Below are 16,647 nucleotides of genomic sequence, written 5' to 3' on the forward strand. Positions count from 1 at the left end.
GCCATGGACATTTAATTTATTTTTTATTCAACCTCAAATTCATATAAAAATCGAGCGCGTAAACAGTCTTTTAGCGTCTTAAAAGACAATGTGAGCTTTATACAGGGTTTTCTTGAAAATTTCGAATGGAACCATATAATTATTATATGATATAAGAAAAAGTGAAGCTATCAGTCAAAACCGCATTTTGATATCTGTTTCCCAAGCAGAGACTTAGCGAAAATAGCAACTTTGCAATATTTATATTTATCTAAGTTGGCTTTGAAACAAAAGAACACATAACAAGCGATAATTAAAATAATCATAAGGAGTAAAAAATAAATGATTCAAACTTTAAATCAGACAAGTATAAATTAGATAATAAAAGGAACAATAATTATAACTAACGCAAATGGTCAATCTGTCTGCCATTATTTTCGATATTCGGCCGAGTAGTTTTTTTGCATGGTGTATTTCTTTTGCTTCAAAGCAAACTTTGATGAATTATGCAATTTAAATTTGTGAATGTGCGTATTTTCGCAACAGCTTATTTTATATTTATATTAAATGCGATTTTCACTAATATTTTCACTTTTTTATCTTGTGTAACATCATAGCGTTCCATTTGAAAGTTTCAAGGAAACCTACTTTTTAGCGCATTTCCACAAAAATAAAAAAAAATGCGCTATTGTGGCCACTTTGTCCGTCCGTCCGCTCGTTTTGCGACGCTACTAGTTCTTTATCTTAAGAGCTATTGTTCTACTTTTTTCGCTATTTGGGTCGTTATGGTGTCGAGTCTTGTACCAAGGAAGGAATTTTTTCTGTACCGCTTACAAAAAAAGTTATTGTAAAAAAAACAAAAAACCGTTTTTTACATGTTTCATAATTTTACACTTTTGCCGTTTATTAACGATCCTAGAGATCGTTTATAATTTTGCATTGCTATCTGTCGCCTGCCGGTTGGTCTCTCCGTCTGTTCCTTTGTTTGTCTGTCCATCTATCTGTCCGTGTGAACGATAACTTTGTTTAGAAATGTTCGATCGCTTTTACATCTCCGTTAGTTATGAACTGAATTGCATGAAATTCAATATGGGCATAGATTTAGCCATATAATACGCAATGCCAAAAGTTGAATCGAATCGATTCAAAATTCACAGTGCCCTTTTCGCATCTCGACCATAAACCGAATTGCAAACTTTTTTACTTATAAAAGTATTTGTATGAAATTTGATACATAGGCACTATAAAGGAAAATCAAACGCCAATTTCAAAATTTGGTTTTGCGCATGCGCAGTGCCAACTTTTTTATTTATGGAAGAATTTAAACTAAATTTGATACATAGGCACTTGGGATAAAGGAAAATCAAACGCCAATTTCAAAATTTGGTTTTGCGCATGCGCAGTGCCAACTTTTTTATTTGCGGAAGAATTTACACGAAATTTGATACATAGGCACTTGGAATAAAGGAAAATCTAGCGCCAGTTTCAAAATTTTATTTTGCGCATGCGCCGTGCCAACTTTTTTATCTATGGAACTATTTAAGTGAAATTTGATACTTAGGCGCTTGCAACAAAGGAAAATCTTAGTTTATTAGTTAGTTATAGTAAATTAGTTTTAAAATTTAGGTTTGCGCATGCGCAGTTCCAACTTTCTTATTTAGAAAAGCATTGAAATGAAATTCTTCTCATAAACTGAAATTGAAGTACCACGTCAACAATGGATTGCCCATGTGCAACGCTATCTTTCATATTTGTGGCCGGATTTTTACGATTTTAACAGAAGTTGCATCTTACAAATGGTAAATGAATGCAAGTGGAAATGCGCTTTATGTAAATCGTTTACGATTACTTTTTAACCTAAACAAAACCAAAGGTACATTCTATTCCTTCAATGCGATTCCACCTTCCCTCGCCCCTCACATTTTATGAGTTAGAGCAATATGTGCCGCGTCAAAATGATGCAAAATTCATACAAGATTGCGAGTCAAGTATTTTTTGTTGGATATATTTTAGGGAAAAAAATATTTTTCTACATAATCATGAATCGTACTCCCTCTAGCGGCAAACCTAGAAAGTTTTTGGCTAACAAAATCCTTTTCCCCAGGCTGTGTAATTAACGGTTCCATAAACATGGCATATAATCTTTATTAATAGCACACCCTGTACAAATAATGGTAAATGACAAACTGCGATTACGGTGATCCTCCGTACTTAACCAACTTCGGTCGTGGCCTTCAAAGCAAACAATATTTAAACTGACAATATTTTATGTCATTGACAACGCTGGTACTGCGATATTTTTACCTCGATTTTTACTACAACGCAAAATTATTACTTTCTTACAAAACATTCCTAAACAATTAGGATCACTCAAAAAGAATGCGATTAACGTATACTATAACGAAATGCATTCAAAATTAACTGCGCAAGGAAATTAAACTGCACATTACCATTGTTTAAATTTAAACAATGACATTACTTCCACTTTCTTTGCGCAGACGCTGTCCATGTAGATGGGAATCTGTTTCGCTGCGCTGACGCTTCACGTTTTGGTTCTAATGCAAAGTTCTCGGATATTGAGCCCCGCTATGCGTAAAAAGACGAGGAGCTACGCTACGATTGGTCGACAGTCTTCGGAGTATACACGTTTTAGCTTCTTTTGTACCACCGAAACCGAAAGTAGATGTCAAATCTTCCCTGCGGAGCAATAGCCCCTCTTTTTAAGACAAAATGCAAATTTTTCGCAACCTGAGTCCTGACGCAGGTGCAGGTTTGATAGTGAAAGGGAATGGCTGAATTTCATTGCGAAACCTGTTCTTATAGAGCTCAGGGTATGGTATCGTAGAAACGGTACGTCCAGAATGGGTAAAACGACGCATATAAAAATACCAGGTTACGAGCGGGATTTGAGTTTTCCCAATTTACCTTCGGAGTTGGAGTTTTAAATTAACTTACCCTTGTAACTTAAAATACGGATGGCTAACATATACCTAATACATGCATATTCTTTAAAAAGAATGAAAGCACGTAACCGTTACATATACTGTACTTGATCAATATAGGGCTTCTATTGCACACTCGTAATCAGCGTCATTTAAGCATAAGCGATAGAAGCAGAAAACTCTACTACATCTGTTAGCAACGGTATCAAGGATTAGTTGCCAGCGAAGAGACCTTTTGTTCTCTTGGAGTATAACTGAAGTTATTATTTATCAGTGTGTGAAATGAACACCTCGAATAAAAGTAAAATTAATGCCGCTTCAAAAAATTTGTTTTGCGCATGCGCAGTCGGTTTTTTTTATTTGTTAAAATAATTAAATGAAATTTTTTCTGTAGAGTCACTCAACGGTAGAGTGTAGACACTTCAAATAAAAGTAAATTTCTTAGAACGATGGCACAATTTGAGTTAATTTGTTTTCTTGAAAGTCATGCGCATTCGATCTGAGTTTTACATCCCTATACACACCTGAAAACATAACAAACGGTTTGATAGTAAACGACTGACGTTCGCGCAGTGAAAAGGTTATACTTATAAGTATATCTCGTGTTTTATTGAATTTCAGTAAAATTGATTTAGACAATACCACTTAAAACAGAATAGCCCTTCTTCAGTTTGAATTTACCATATCATCTGCGAATAGCAAAATTTCATTCACTATCATCGTTACAGTGTTTTAGGGCATTTCCAAAAATGATGAAAAACAAAGTACCTAATACTGAACCTTGTTTAACTCCAAACAGAGTTTTGATCCAATCGTAGTGTCTCGCTGTCCTCGAAAACCACACTGTGTACCACAGAATAAGTTAGAACATACACACTCTCTTCATCTATATAAATGCCGAAATGTATGTACTTTAGAAATACTGCACCAAATTAGATAATTCTTTTTTTATAGTGTTTGTTATTATATCAGGACAAGGCTTGTATAAAAGATAATTTCCAAAAAAATTGTACGGAAAGACGTAAACAATTTTTCTATTTTTCCGTCCCTTTCAATTTCAATATACCTAATAGAAGGCGCCATTACTAACACATAATAATGAAATGTTTGTATGTCTGACTAAACCGTTCATGCGATTCTGATGAAATTTTGGGAAATGGATGGTTTCCGATATAGTAAAACACTTCCTGAAATTTCAACGGGATTTTATGGGCAACGGGAAAAAAGGGAATTTGCCAGGATCGGGATTTTATCGGTAACTGGATACGGGAACGGGAAACAGTGGGATTTCCCAAAGGCGAGGAAGTTCGTCGGGGCTGCGAATTTTCATATAAAACTATATTTCGACATCACCCAAAATAACTAATTCATCTAAAAACTATGAGGATTTATCATTATTGAAAGATTGGCGATTATTTTGGTTAGATTTAGACTAGGTTGCAACTATTTACAGTTTCAAGTTTCACACTTTTAATTACGGACTCATGTATCTGATGTTACTTTATTTTAGTGGTTGGCACTCAAAAATTGGTCCTGTACTGTTAGTAGTAACTATATATATATTCATAGGTATATGTTTTAGGGTATACTAGTTTGTGATCATCTGGTACGACATATGACTAAAGAAGTTTCTTGTTTCAGGCAAAGAACATCACTCCGACGATGACGACGAAATCCAAAGCGATATCAGCGAAGACATCAAAGATCCCAATTCGAAGAAGAAAAAAGGCGACTCGAAATCACAAAGTGCTGGAAAACCGAGGAGGGCGCGAACTGCGTTCACTTACGAACAACTTGTAGCTTTAGAAAATAAATTTAAGACGACACGGTACCTTAGTGTTTGCGAAAGACTGAATTTGGCTTTAAGTTTAAGTCTCACTGAAACTCAAGTCAAAATATGGTTTCAAAACAGAAGGACGAAGTGGAAAAAACAAAATCCCGGAATGGACGTGAACTCACCAACAGTACCTCCGCCTAGCGTTACGTCGGGTAGCAGTTTTCCCGGCTTCCCAGGTCACCATTCCCATTCCGGCTTACTCTACTCCCATCACGTACCTTACGGCGGCGTTTACCCGTTACAGGCGGCGACATCTGGAAGTTACACACCATATTTTCACTTAACTAACCACGGCCATAATTTGGGATCTTGAAAATTGACCAGTTACGACTAGGATGCTGTTTAGTGCTAAGAGTGGACTCAGGATACTTTGACCATTGTCGATTGCAAATCGACGAATTAAAATAGAAATCCCCATTAGATCGTCAGTAAACAACGTTGTACAATTTTATGAACAATTACAAAAGCGGGCAGTTGTTCCTACAATAAAATTGTAGAAAGGCATTTGTATATTATAATGACTTAAATAGGCCAAATATTATTGACAATGTACCTAGAATGTACTTAATACATAATTGTATAATTTTACCTGTAAATAATATAAAATTCGTATTATTTGCATACTTTGATTGATGGAACGCTTAGATAATATAATTGCGCATTGCTCGCAAAATTAGTAGCAAATGTGGTTCCTAATGAATCTAAAATTAGTATTCCGACGTTTATTCCTGTCACATCTTTAGTTAATTCATAAAGAATTTTTTTTTAATATTAAATATCAAAGAATACTAAATGAGTTTGTGGATCAGTTCTAGCATCTGGTGTCGAAAAGGTGCCGACGTTACGCCCAGGAACATATAACAGTTTTCAAGAAGCGACATTTGTGATCCGTCCGAAGGTGTTAACATCTTGAGACATTTAGAAATAACATCACTTGACATCTACATAGTTTTATGAACATTCTCTAGTCACGGTACTTGCAAAAACAATTACGTGCCTAAATAAACAAAGGCAGTTATTATTTAACCGAGATAATTTCGCTCGCCGTAGTTTGTCCCAACTTTTTTATGGCCAACATCCAAAGTATTTAAATTAAAAGCGATTTTATGGATCCTATAGCGCTTCGAGCTGAAATCTTTGATCTAATTTAGACATCAATAGAACTAACGCTTTTGCTTTAATGAGCTTTTCATTCGAAGTGGAGGCATGCGTGACAATGTCACTTCAACTAACTAAAGCGCTTGTTCGTTAAACAATTGACACGGGATGTTACGCTTTTTTTAAAGGCATTACAAATTCTCTCATGTTTCACGCTTACTATAACTTCATAAGCCGCAATGTCAGCAGCCTCACCAGATGGAACAGATTCTGAGATTTATTGTGCGAAATTAGTAAACCAGAAACAGTTAGACCATTGAGTAAAAGTTTACAGAATGAATCAAAGAGAATTCCTCAAGATCTGGGTAGGTATTTAGCCTTTAAAAAAACACACAAATCAACTGAACTCAAATGATGATTCATTAGTAACGGAAGGGTTTGTCAAATTAGCCACATGTACCGTTTTCTGTGTTGTCTTGGTCATCTTTTAACTGGACTAGCGCAAATAGGCACTGAGAGGAAATTACAGTAGAACCCCGATTATCCGTGCTCCAGCCTCCACGGGACCGAACTAAGCACGGATAATTGAAAAGCACACGGATAATCCAAATTAATATTTATTTCTTACTTATGAACTTGTTGTACCTATACGTGTCTCATATGTATGTACTAAAAAGGATAGAGAATTTTTATACAAGAAAATTTACCCTTTAAGTATCCAAAGTAAAATGTTTACACTAATAAATAAACTTTGCGAAAAAAACGAATTTTTTTGAAAAAAAGTCAGTCACTTTAGTCCGTGTGAAAAGTTTGGATCAGTTTTAATATTCTGATGCTGCGCAAATTTAAAATGAAACTTCAAAAATGTAATTTCAATTAAGGGAAATCACGGCACGGATAATCCACTGCCAGGAAAACCCGCGCACGGATAATCGGGGTTATATATTAATTTTTTGTGTGCACTGGTGAAATTCTTTAGGGTTTTCTTAAATTTTCTGAATTCTTTTCGTATTTCTCTGGATTTTTTCACATTTCGTGTTTTTCCCAAGGGCGCGGATGTAAACATTGACGGGGGAAGTCATACGTTTCAGATTTGTTTGGAATCCGTTTTTTTTTAACTTTGTGATATTATCCAATTTGTATTACCTTTTTGTCAGTTTTCAATCGTATCTTTCCCTGCACCGTTATTTCCAGAAAACCAACCCCGTTATTAAACACAAGCAAATCTTGGATTTTAAATTTTTAAAGCAATTACGTGACGAATATTCCCATTACACAAGGCTATACAGGGTGCTACATTGGAGTCATTTTTCGTTAAAATTGCTATTCTTCAAATTTTTGTCTCGAGAACCATAAGACGCATCATTTGTAAATGTATAGTGGGTTGGGTTGGTAGAACAGCCTTGGATGAAACCCCGCTCACTCAAAAATAAAGGCAAAATAAAAAATTAATAAGTATGTCACGTCTTTGGACAGGACATTAGGTGTGCTCTTTCTGATTTTGTAAAAATATTTTTCTCGCCCCCGTTTAGAGGTTCACTATCGGGAGCCACGAATTTTCTAAAAATTTTGACAAAGCGGAAATGGCATAATTTAATATAACGTCCATCCTTATTGACTCTTTTTATTAGGAAAAAAATAAAAAGGAATAAAGTTTTAGAGAGATTTTTAAGCGTAGTTTCCAAACGAAACATTTAATTGCGCTCCTTGGCTTATTTGAAAAACAGGTCTGTTTTGGTCCTCTTTATTAACTGGTTTTATTTTGGCACAACTCATTTGTAACACTCATGAGAATTTCTTATTGAAAAGCCGGATTGGTAGTTATGGCGCTAAGGTATTGGGACGCAAGAAATTAGAACGCAGACATTCGGACGCAGACATTAGGACGTAGACATTGGGATATTCTGATCCTAATGTCCGCGTTCCAATGTCTGCGTCCTAAACTCAGCGTCCCAATGACTGCCTCTAGTCTCCTGTCTCTAGTTAACCATGAATCGTACGCCCTCTAGCGGCTAATCTAGAAAATTGAAAATGATTTCCAGCCTTTTCTATTGGCTCCTTTTGTTTACACAATCGTTTTGCCTAAACTGTGCCATACAAATGAGCTGTGACCATTATTAATAGGACACTCTGTACTTATGAAAAATAGAACCTTTTCAGTAGTAATAATCCAAGGATATATTGATAATTGTTCAATAGGATTTCAAGGACATTGATAATTGTTCGAAAGGATTTAAATAACAGGTTTCGAAAGCTCGCTTTAGTCAGGATAAAGTTCAAGATTGGATAAAAAGGAGTACAGTTAGGATGCTGATGGAGACGAGCTAAAAAGTAAATTTTTACATAGTATCTAGTGTATTATGCGAAGCTAAATGGTCATATTTGAAGAAGATCCCTTGATGAAATCCAGCTTTTCACCGCGATAATTCGTGAACGAAGGCCAATTTTAGAATTCCGTTTTCGTGAACAGAAACAACAGGAAAAATCCGTTTTGCTAGTTACGCAGTTAGCCCTGCATTTTTTTAAAAAACAAAAAATCCTTTCAGGTGAGTTCATAGATCTACAATTCTTTAAATTGCAATAGTTTCTCAATTACCTCTTTTTGAGTTCTCCAAAATAAATAAAGAAATAAATAAATAAATATTGCATTTCATTTTTGTTCGCGGACCGCTGTACTTTTCTAAATTCTATAGTTCTTGAGCCGAGTTTGGAATGTGCTCGTTAGTACCTTTTTCCGCTTTCATTTTTCTTTACGAACACGTTGGTACGGCAAAACGTAAGTGGAGTATATTATTGAAGTCCACGTAAATTTTAAAATATAATTGTGGTGTTTAACCTATATTTTGTGGAATTCTCGAATTGGTGTTTGACCGATTTTCTACATTTGCTTATATTTTTGGAGGCAATGAAATTGGATTCATTCAATACGTAAGTGGCCGCCATTTGCTGAATTGTTCATTATCTCGTAATTTTTTTAGAATTCTCTTCGCTTTATATAAGTTTTGACCCGATTTAATTCACTCGTTGCTGAAATATTATTTTCTTTAATTAGAAGTATGCTAATTGTTATGTTCAAAGAGGTGTTACATGTTAATTCTTTTTAGGGTTCAAGTTTTGGATTTCAAGTTTGAATTTCAAGTGTTAATTTCACGATTGCGACTGACAGTTTAGTGTAATTTGTATACGAATGCAATGTCAACCTGTAATCTAAGCTAACCTGATATAACAACCCTGGGAAGGGAGATAAAGAATTAGTCAATTAGAATGTTATTAATTTTGAAATTAAGCAAGTACATCATTATTGGATAGTTCCTCTTCAAGGGTTACACCAACGTCAATTTTTTTTCTTGTACAAGTTAAATGTCATTTGTTAGTAATTCATTGTAGTCACCTATCGATACATGATATTTTATTAGCACACTCGATTATGAACCTGGTTTCAAGTCGTTGTGCTAAGCTCTTCAAGCGTTTAATTAGTTAATTACCGAGTCACGTAGCTCGGGTTGTATTTTTCTGTTCGTTTTGTATTAGGGATAATGGTTGAAGCGTTTGGAATAGAGGTTTCTTTCTACGTCAACGTTTTCATCAGTAAGAGTAAGAGTTTTTTTGTTACTTGTACCTCCAGTGTCAATGTGATTTCTATTCGTCGCCATTTTACATGTTGGGACTTGCTGTGAATGGATAGATAATTTATCACTATTGAATTAGGGGAATTAATTTGGGATTCATTGGGGGTTTATATTTCACTTTTTACTTTTTAATTCTTGCGGTAATACTGTCAGGGGTGCTGCGGTATTGCCTTCAGGAGTTCAAGCCGGCTGGCCAGAGGTCAAAATGAAGCAATTACGAATTATACAAATATGGTATTACAATGTAAGCAATCTTTTCATCAGCTGCTCAGGATCGGGTGGGCCGGTTGCGTAGACACCGTTGGATTATTTGTTGCGGCTGTCAAATAAATAAAACCACCACGTGCGATTATTTCTCTGGTGGTTTAAAGATATGGGTTGGTGGTGCGTACGCTTGTTGTAGTTTGTGGTTGCTTGAGGACTTGGATCTGGTATCAACTATTTTCGGTACCCCAACACAGGGGTGTGTTGTCATAAAACATCCAAAAGCGTCTTCACAAATCGTGACTAAAGTGCAAATGAAGAAATTACTGGGAATGGGTACTTGTGGGTCAAACTTTTCGATTACTTTGAAGACCATATCTGAAGGTCGACAATTTTTCCCAAATTAGCTAAAATGAAAAATTGCCGAGATTTAAGATGCCAGTATGGATACCCTTGATGGCAACAGAACCTTCCATGCCATGGGAGGTCTTCAGTGTATAACCCTCCACTCTGCAGAAAAGTCAGAGACAACCATCATTGGGTTATAAATCCGGAGGTCGGGTGTTCGAACCTGGGTTGAGGTGAATTTTTCATCTGTGGCGGAGATGGAAATTACCTTAGACCAGTTCCGAGCATTCTACCGGCTACTCCGAATTAGGTTTTCCTGCAGTTTTCCTAATTCGTAAGGTAAATACCGGAGTAGTATAGACCAACTTAAGACCTTCTGCAGAGGCACCTCTAAATAGCATTATGCGGGTCACTCTGTAATTGGGCGCATGCCTGTTGAAGGCCCAAAACAAGAGAGGGATAATAAAAAAAAAAAATAANTACAATTTCTGGAATTGACTGCAATATCACGGGAAATCTGGTAATGCTGCGAATTATGACACCTTCAGGTGTTTGCTTCTTACATTAACTCCGTGGAAAATGTAGGGGAGACTGTTGTATACTGGGTCAGGTTCCATACTGGGACAAATCAAATTTCCCGCAAACTATTCGAATTAAAAATTTAAATAAATTACACAGTTGTATACATGTGGTGACATCTAGGAAAACGATGTCGCGGTCGCCGCCAAAAGCGCGGTCAATCGTAAACCAACATACGCAGCAAACTAAAGTGTTAAAGTTTTTTTTTTTGCTTGATTGAACTAGGTCGTATTTTGTGGTTATTTGTTGTATTAAAGTTGTGATTTTCCTTGAGCATATTGCCTAAAGGATCTAGAAGGTAAGTTTTGATGTACTTTGCTTGGATCATGATTTTTGTTGAAGTAGCAAATTTTAACCTAAAAACATGTGGGTGGTTGTATAGTGGGACAAATTATAAAGTGCATAGTGGGACAATTGTGAGTTGCATAGTGGGACTGTCCCAGTATCCACTTAAAATATTTTAAATTAGCTGAACAACGTATTGTTGCTTACAGAAAATGAATAACAAGAAAAGGCCGCGGAAAAACTATGCATCCTATAGAAAGAGTAAAGAAGACCGTATGCAAAATGGAGAAAAAATGAAAGAAGCAGTATTAGCTGTTATAAACAACAATATAACAATTAGAGAAGCCGCTCGTCAATTTGAAGTGACTAAGTCAGCATTACAGAGATATGTGGCGAAGTATAGAAATACAGAGGAAGATCATAAAGTAAGTTTCAGTTTTGAAAGACATCATGGGTTTACTCAGGTCTTTACTGATGATGAAGAGCAGTTGCTTAGAGAATATTTGATTAACGCCTCAAATATGTGCTATGGGCTGTCTGCTAAAGAATGTCGACTATTTGCCTACAGGTTTGCAGTTTCAAATCAAAAACCTGTTCCCGAATCTTGGAGCGACAAGAAATGCGCGGGAGAGGAATGGATGAAACTTTTCCGAGCTAGGCATAAGTTAAGTCTCCGCACACCTGAGGCGACAAGTTTAAGCCGAGCAACAAGCTTTAATAAGCACAACGTTAGTATATTTTTTACAATCCTGCGTAACGTTATTGAGAAACACGGTTTTACAGCCAATCAAATATACAACTGCGACGAAACTGCAGTCACGACTAGGGATGGGCGATAACTGTTTTCACCTATCGATAAGTATCGGGTACTTACCTATCGATATATTTTACTTATCGATATGTCGATAATTATCGAAATATCGATAGTTATCGATATATCGATACCTATCGATATGTCGATAGTTATCGATATATCGATAGTTATCGATATGTCGATAGGTATCGACATATCGATAGTTATCGACATATCGATAGTTATCGATATATCGATAGTTATCGATATATCGATATTATCGATATATCGATAGTTATCGATATATCGATAGTTATCGATATATCGATATGTCGATAGTTATCGCTAGGGATGGGCGATAACTGTTTTCACCTATCGATATAAGTATTGGGTACTTAGCTTTATACAATGCAATTACCGCTGTAATTAAGCGGTAATTGCACGTGTCATTTGAGAGAAATATTCGACGTATCGATAGTTATCTTATCGAGTTTTATTTAATAAAATCCATTTTCCGGTTTATTCTCGTGTAAAGGACTAAAAGTGATTAATAGTTACTCGACGTTTCTTTGCTACCTTTATCAAGAGTTTTTTGTTAGATTTCGTAAATGTCAATCAATTGAAACTGTATATCTAAATTTGAAGTGTTCTTAGCTTTTTCTGTTTTTTGTGACTGGTCCTCTGTAACCATCAATCAGATACCGATACATAGGCCATGATTACACCCTTTGATTGTCTTCTTTATTTTATCTAAAGAGTAGCCATTTTGATGCAACATTTTGTTCAAGTTTTTGAAGTGCTTCTTTTTTTGAGCAATCGTCAGTAAGACGAAAAGATCTATTTTCTAAAGATTATATTACTGCGTTTATTTGGCATGGATGATGATGTGACGTAGCGCTTCTCTTGAGAAAGGGAGCAAAGTTAAGTTTCCGAAACGTCGAGCAACTAAAAATAGTAAATTTACACGAGAGTAAACCCGAAAATGGATTTTATTAATAAAAATAGTAGCGCTCGTTGAAATCTCAACAATAACATAATTTTATCGTACCAATAGTTATCGACATATCGATATATCAATAGTTATCGACATATCGATATATCAATAGTTATCGACATATCGATAGTTATCGACATATCGATATATCGATAGTTATCGATATATCGATAGTTATCGACATATCGATATATCGATAGTTATCGACATATCGATATATCGATAGTTATCGACATATCGATATATCGATAGTTATTGACATATCGATATATCGATAGTTATCGACATATCGATATATCAATAGTTATCGACATATCGATAGGTATCGATATATCGATAGTTATCGATAAGTATCGATATATCGATAGTTATCGATCTATCGATATATCGATATATCGATTTTTTTAGCTCTACCTATTGTTATTCGATATATCGATAACTATCGATACCTATCGATATATCNGAATCCATAGTATACGGTTAAAAACGATTATATCACTTAATCGAAGAATAATATGGTAAAGCTTAGAATCAAACTTTTGCAAGTTTATCTTTAGCACAGAAAATTCAAACTTTTAACTGAAAGGTGATACTCAAAATGTGAAAGATTATTGATGACTGATTTTTTTATGAAAATGTTTCCATCATCCGAAAGCGATGGAAATTGTTGCGGTGTGTTATGTTCATATGTATCAGTTTTAAAATTGATGGAGTTCCCGCTAAAAAATTTTGTCCGCCTCATTAAGCCGAAAAACTCAAACTCAACGCATCTGGAAAATGTTTTGACGGTTTGGTAGGGAGTGCACAATTCACAACACCATAATCCTCCTCGTGCAAACTACCTCAATTTTAATGAATTAATTTTGCACTTGTAGTGTACTTAACCCCCAGGTTCTACGCTAACTTCACACTACAAGAACACGGAAATAAAGTCAGCCCGGCAACGTTTAAAAATGGTCACCCGAATGACTATTCCCTCAAAAACTAAACAAGATCCCGCTTAAATTTGAAAAGTGGCACGTGATAAAACAACTAAGACAGAGCCCCCTTACGTTAGTTGTAGACAACGCTTTGACCTGAAGCACAGTAGGGAAAGAACGTTAAATAAAACACTGAAATTGTGAAAAGTTTGTTTAATAATGATCGTAATTATTAAGATTGTGAAAGCCCGGAAATTTAGTTGATGTACATTAATATAAACACAGCAAGCAAAGCCAAAAGGTGTCATACTCTCGCAAAAGTAACTGCTAACGGTAAAAAGAGTACGACGTAAGAAAAACCTTGCAGTTTGATTAATAAGTCCAAAAGTTAATTAACAAAATATTTTGTAAAAGTTTAAGCAGTAGTTAGCAAAGATAGTAAATGCATATACACAATGTTGGTTACACTCATGGTTAAAAGCAAGTTTGGGAACAATGGGTCAGGTAGGAGCAGGTACCAAGATTCTAAGAAAGGGTGAAATACACAGGATGTGACTCATCTTTGGTGCAATAAGGTCCTTTTGTTAAAAGCAAGATGGAAAATTACATGGCCTTGTAGGCAAATTTAACTAAAAACAAGATATGTGGACATTATTGAATCGCCACACATTTATCGCACATAGATTCTAAACTGAAGAGCTTTGATTAGCCTAATCCCGCTCCTGCAAGATGGGTAGCCCGCCCCTGGTTTCGGGGTTTCGAGCCTACAGTTGGATGTCGAAGACAATCACGGAATTAGGTGTCGTAACTCAAATTTGACTACAGTTTTTTTACCACCCCCGTGACTGCTTCTTTCACGGAGAAAATTGTTAGTAACAAACAACAAATCAGTACATACATCAAAGGAATCGGTAATTTCCACATATTAAAATAAAATTATCAACACTTATATGAATGTTACTTCAGGGACAAGACCAAGTAATCAACATCAATAGACATAAATTAAGCAAACATTACACCAAAAACGTAAACAATTACAAACAATAGCATAACGGTATCACACATGTGATTCTGCATTACTGTTAAACCAAGTAAATTTCAAAAACAAAGATTGAAACACACAAAAAATATAAATTGCGGCATACAAAACACAAATACGGTATAAAGAAATGCAAAAATTACTACCTGTATTAAATAACACAAAATAACAACAAACATTTATGGAGCGACGCGTTCACGACCGCCATTCAAGGCAAGATGCCAAACGTAACCCCCGTTCGGGCTTTCTAGATGGCGCAGGCAGCTTTTCCCACCTAGAAATTCCATGGTTGCCAACTCTCAAATATATATGTATCGCTTAGACCATATAGTACATGGACTGCTAATAGTAACTAAAATATGGTCAAGGACATCGCCTGGGTATGTGAGTTTCAGGGCAAACGAGTCTATCCGAAGTTGTCCGATGAGACACAATGTGAGACTGTCAACCTATAAATTAACAAACGTCAATCAATTAATCGCCTAGATATGCCAAAAAAAGCAAACATTCTTATTTGTGGACATATAGCAAATAATGAATGGTATTTAAAGCTTCCCGTACTACGCGGTTACTATAAAGCTGCTCTTTACGCGATCCGAGTGGTGTTTATACGACTTTAGTTTACCCTGAAATTCACATACCCACGACTACAGTGCCCTCTATCCGTGACCACCCATTTTGTATTGAAAGCATAGGGCGAATAGCAGTCCATGTACTATATGGTCTAAGATGTATCGTCGTAAGTTGTATATACAGGGTGAAACCTCTCACACTGTAACTTGTATTATTCATATACCGGGCTATTTACAAAAAAAAAATGTGAAAAACTCCCTCAATTTTAATAAATTAATTTTGAACTGTAACTTTTATTATTCGTATACCGCGCCATTGATTTAAAAAAAGGCTAATTTTAAAACCGTGGGGCACTTTTCGAAAAACCACATAGAGGGGGTTATAGGTGAGCCCTTGGGCCACTACAAGGCCATAATCCTACGCGTGCAAAACTCCCTCAATTTTAATAAATTAATTTTGAACTGTAACTTCTATTATTCGTATACCGCGCCATTGACCTAAAAAAGGCGAATTTTTTTAACTGTGGGGCACTTTTTCAAAAACGACTTTCTGCTGGTTAAAAAAGGGCCATTGTGCTATCGCGCTCGAATAGTCCTCTACCGTAAACCCTCCCTTAATTTGAATAAATGTAATTTTGATTTACAACTTAAGGTAAGTTCATAGCTCTCCGTTCACACGTTTCCGTTTGTCCGTTAGCCAATCAGAAGACAGCAAATTTTTAAATCGTACCTACGTTGTCCGTTTACGACGGAAAAGTTGGTTGAAGTGGAACATTTACGTTTCCGTTGGTCCGTTTTTAACAAGAGTGAGGTTATGTTTGGTACGTTAACAGTGTTAGCCTATTCGTTCTTCACGGTAATAATCAGATAGCAACGTGCTCTTACTTTCGTACCATTTTTACATACTGAAAATCACGGAGGGTACAGTACAAAATCAAATTTAGGTTGTGGTTATATGTTGCAAATGTACAATGTGGACGGATTGCTATGAACCTTAACAAAATGTAGGTACTATCCATTTGACGGATCAACGTAACGGATGAACGGAGAGCTATGAACCCACCTTTATGTATATTATATGGTATCGTGCAAAACTTCCGAGGTGAATTCCTAGAGGTTACCACTGGCAGGGAGGGGATGAATATAGGTCCCTGTGCCAGAGTTGGGTACTGCTCGCGAGTGTTCCGCTCGAAAAAGCGCTCCAAAGGGAAAAAGCGCTCGCGAGCACTTTCCGGAGCGACCGCTTGGTACTCGATACTCGAGCGTTTAGTTAAAGTGCTCGGCGCTCGAGCGCTTTTTTCTGCCGACTAGCAGTTTTTCCGCTCGCAAGCTATTTTTTCCGCTCCCAAGCGTTTTTTTTCGTTCGTGAGCGCTTTTAACCGCCTTCAAGCGCTGAAGGATCAAGCGCTGCTCGCGAGCGCTTTTTCC

General features: G+C 36.1%; 1 protein-coding gene across 1 annotated transcript; it reads left to right on the forward strand.

The window, feature by feature from the left end:
- Positions 1-320: 320 nt before the first annotated feature.
- On the forward strand, positions 321-5,309 carry LOC116180105 (homeobox protein slou-like; the record flags this gene model as incomplete). Its single annotated transcript, XM_031499942.1, has 2 exons — positions 321-369; positions 4,563-5,309. Coding segments are annotated over 2 exons (558 nt in total), but the record flags the coding sequence as incomplete, so codon positions are not given.
- Between the last annotated feature and the right edge of the window lie 11,338 nt (positions 5,310-16,647).

Source organism: Photinus pyralis, unplaced genomic scaffold (assembly GCF_008802855.1).
Source record: "Photinus pyralis isolate 1611_PpyrPB1 unplaced genomic scaffold, Ppyr1.3 Ppyr1.4_LG9, whole genome shotgun sequence".
Lineage (NCBI taxonomy): Eukaryota > Metazoa > Arthropoda > Insecta > Coleoptera > Lampyridae > Photinus > Photinus pyralis.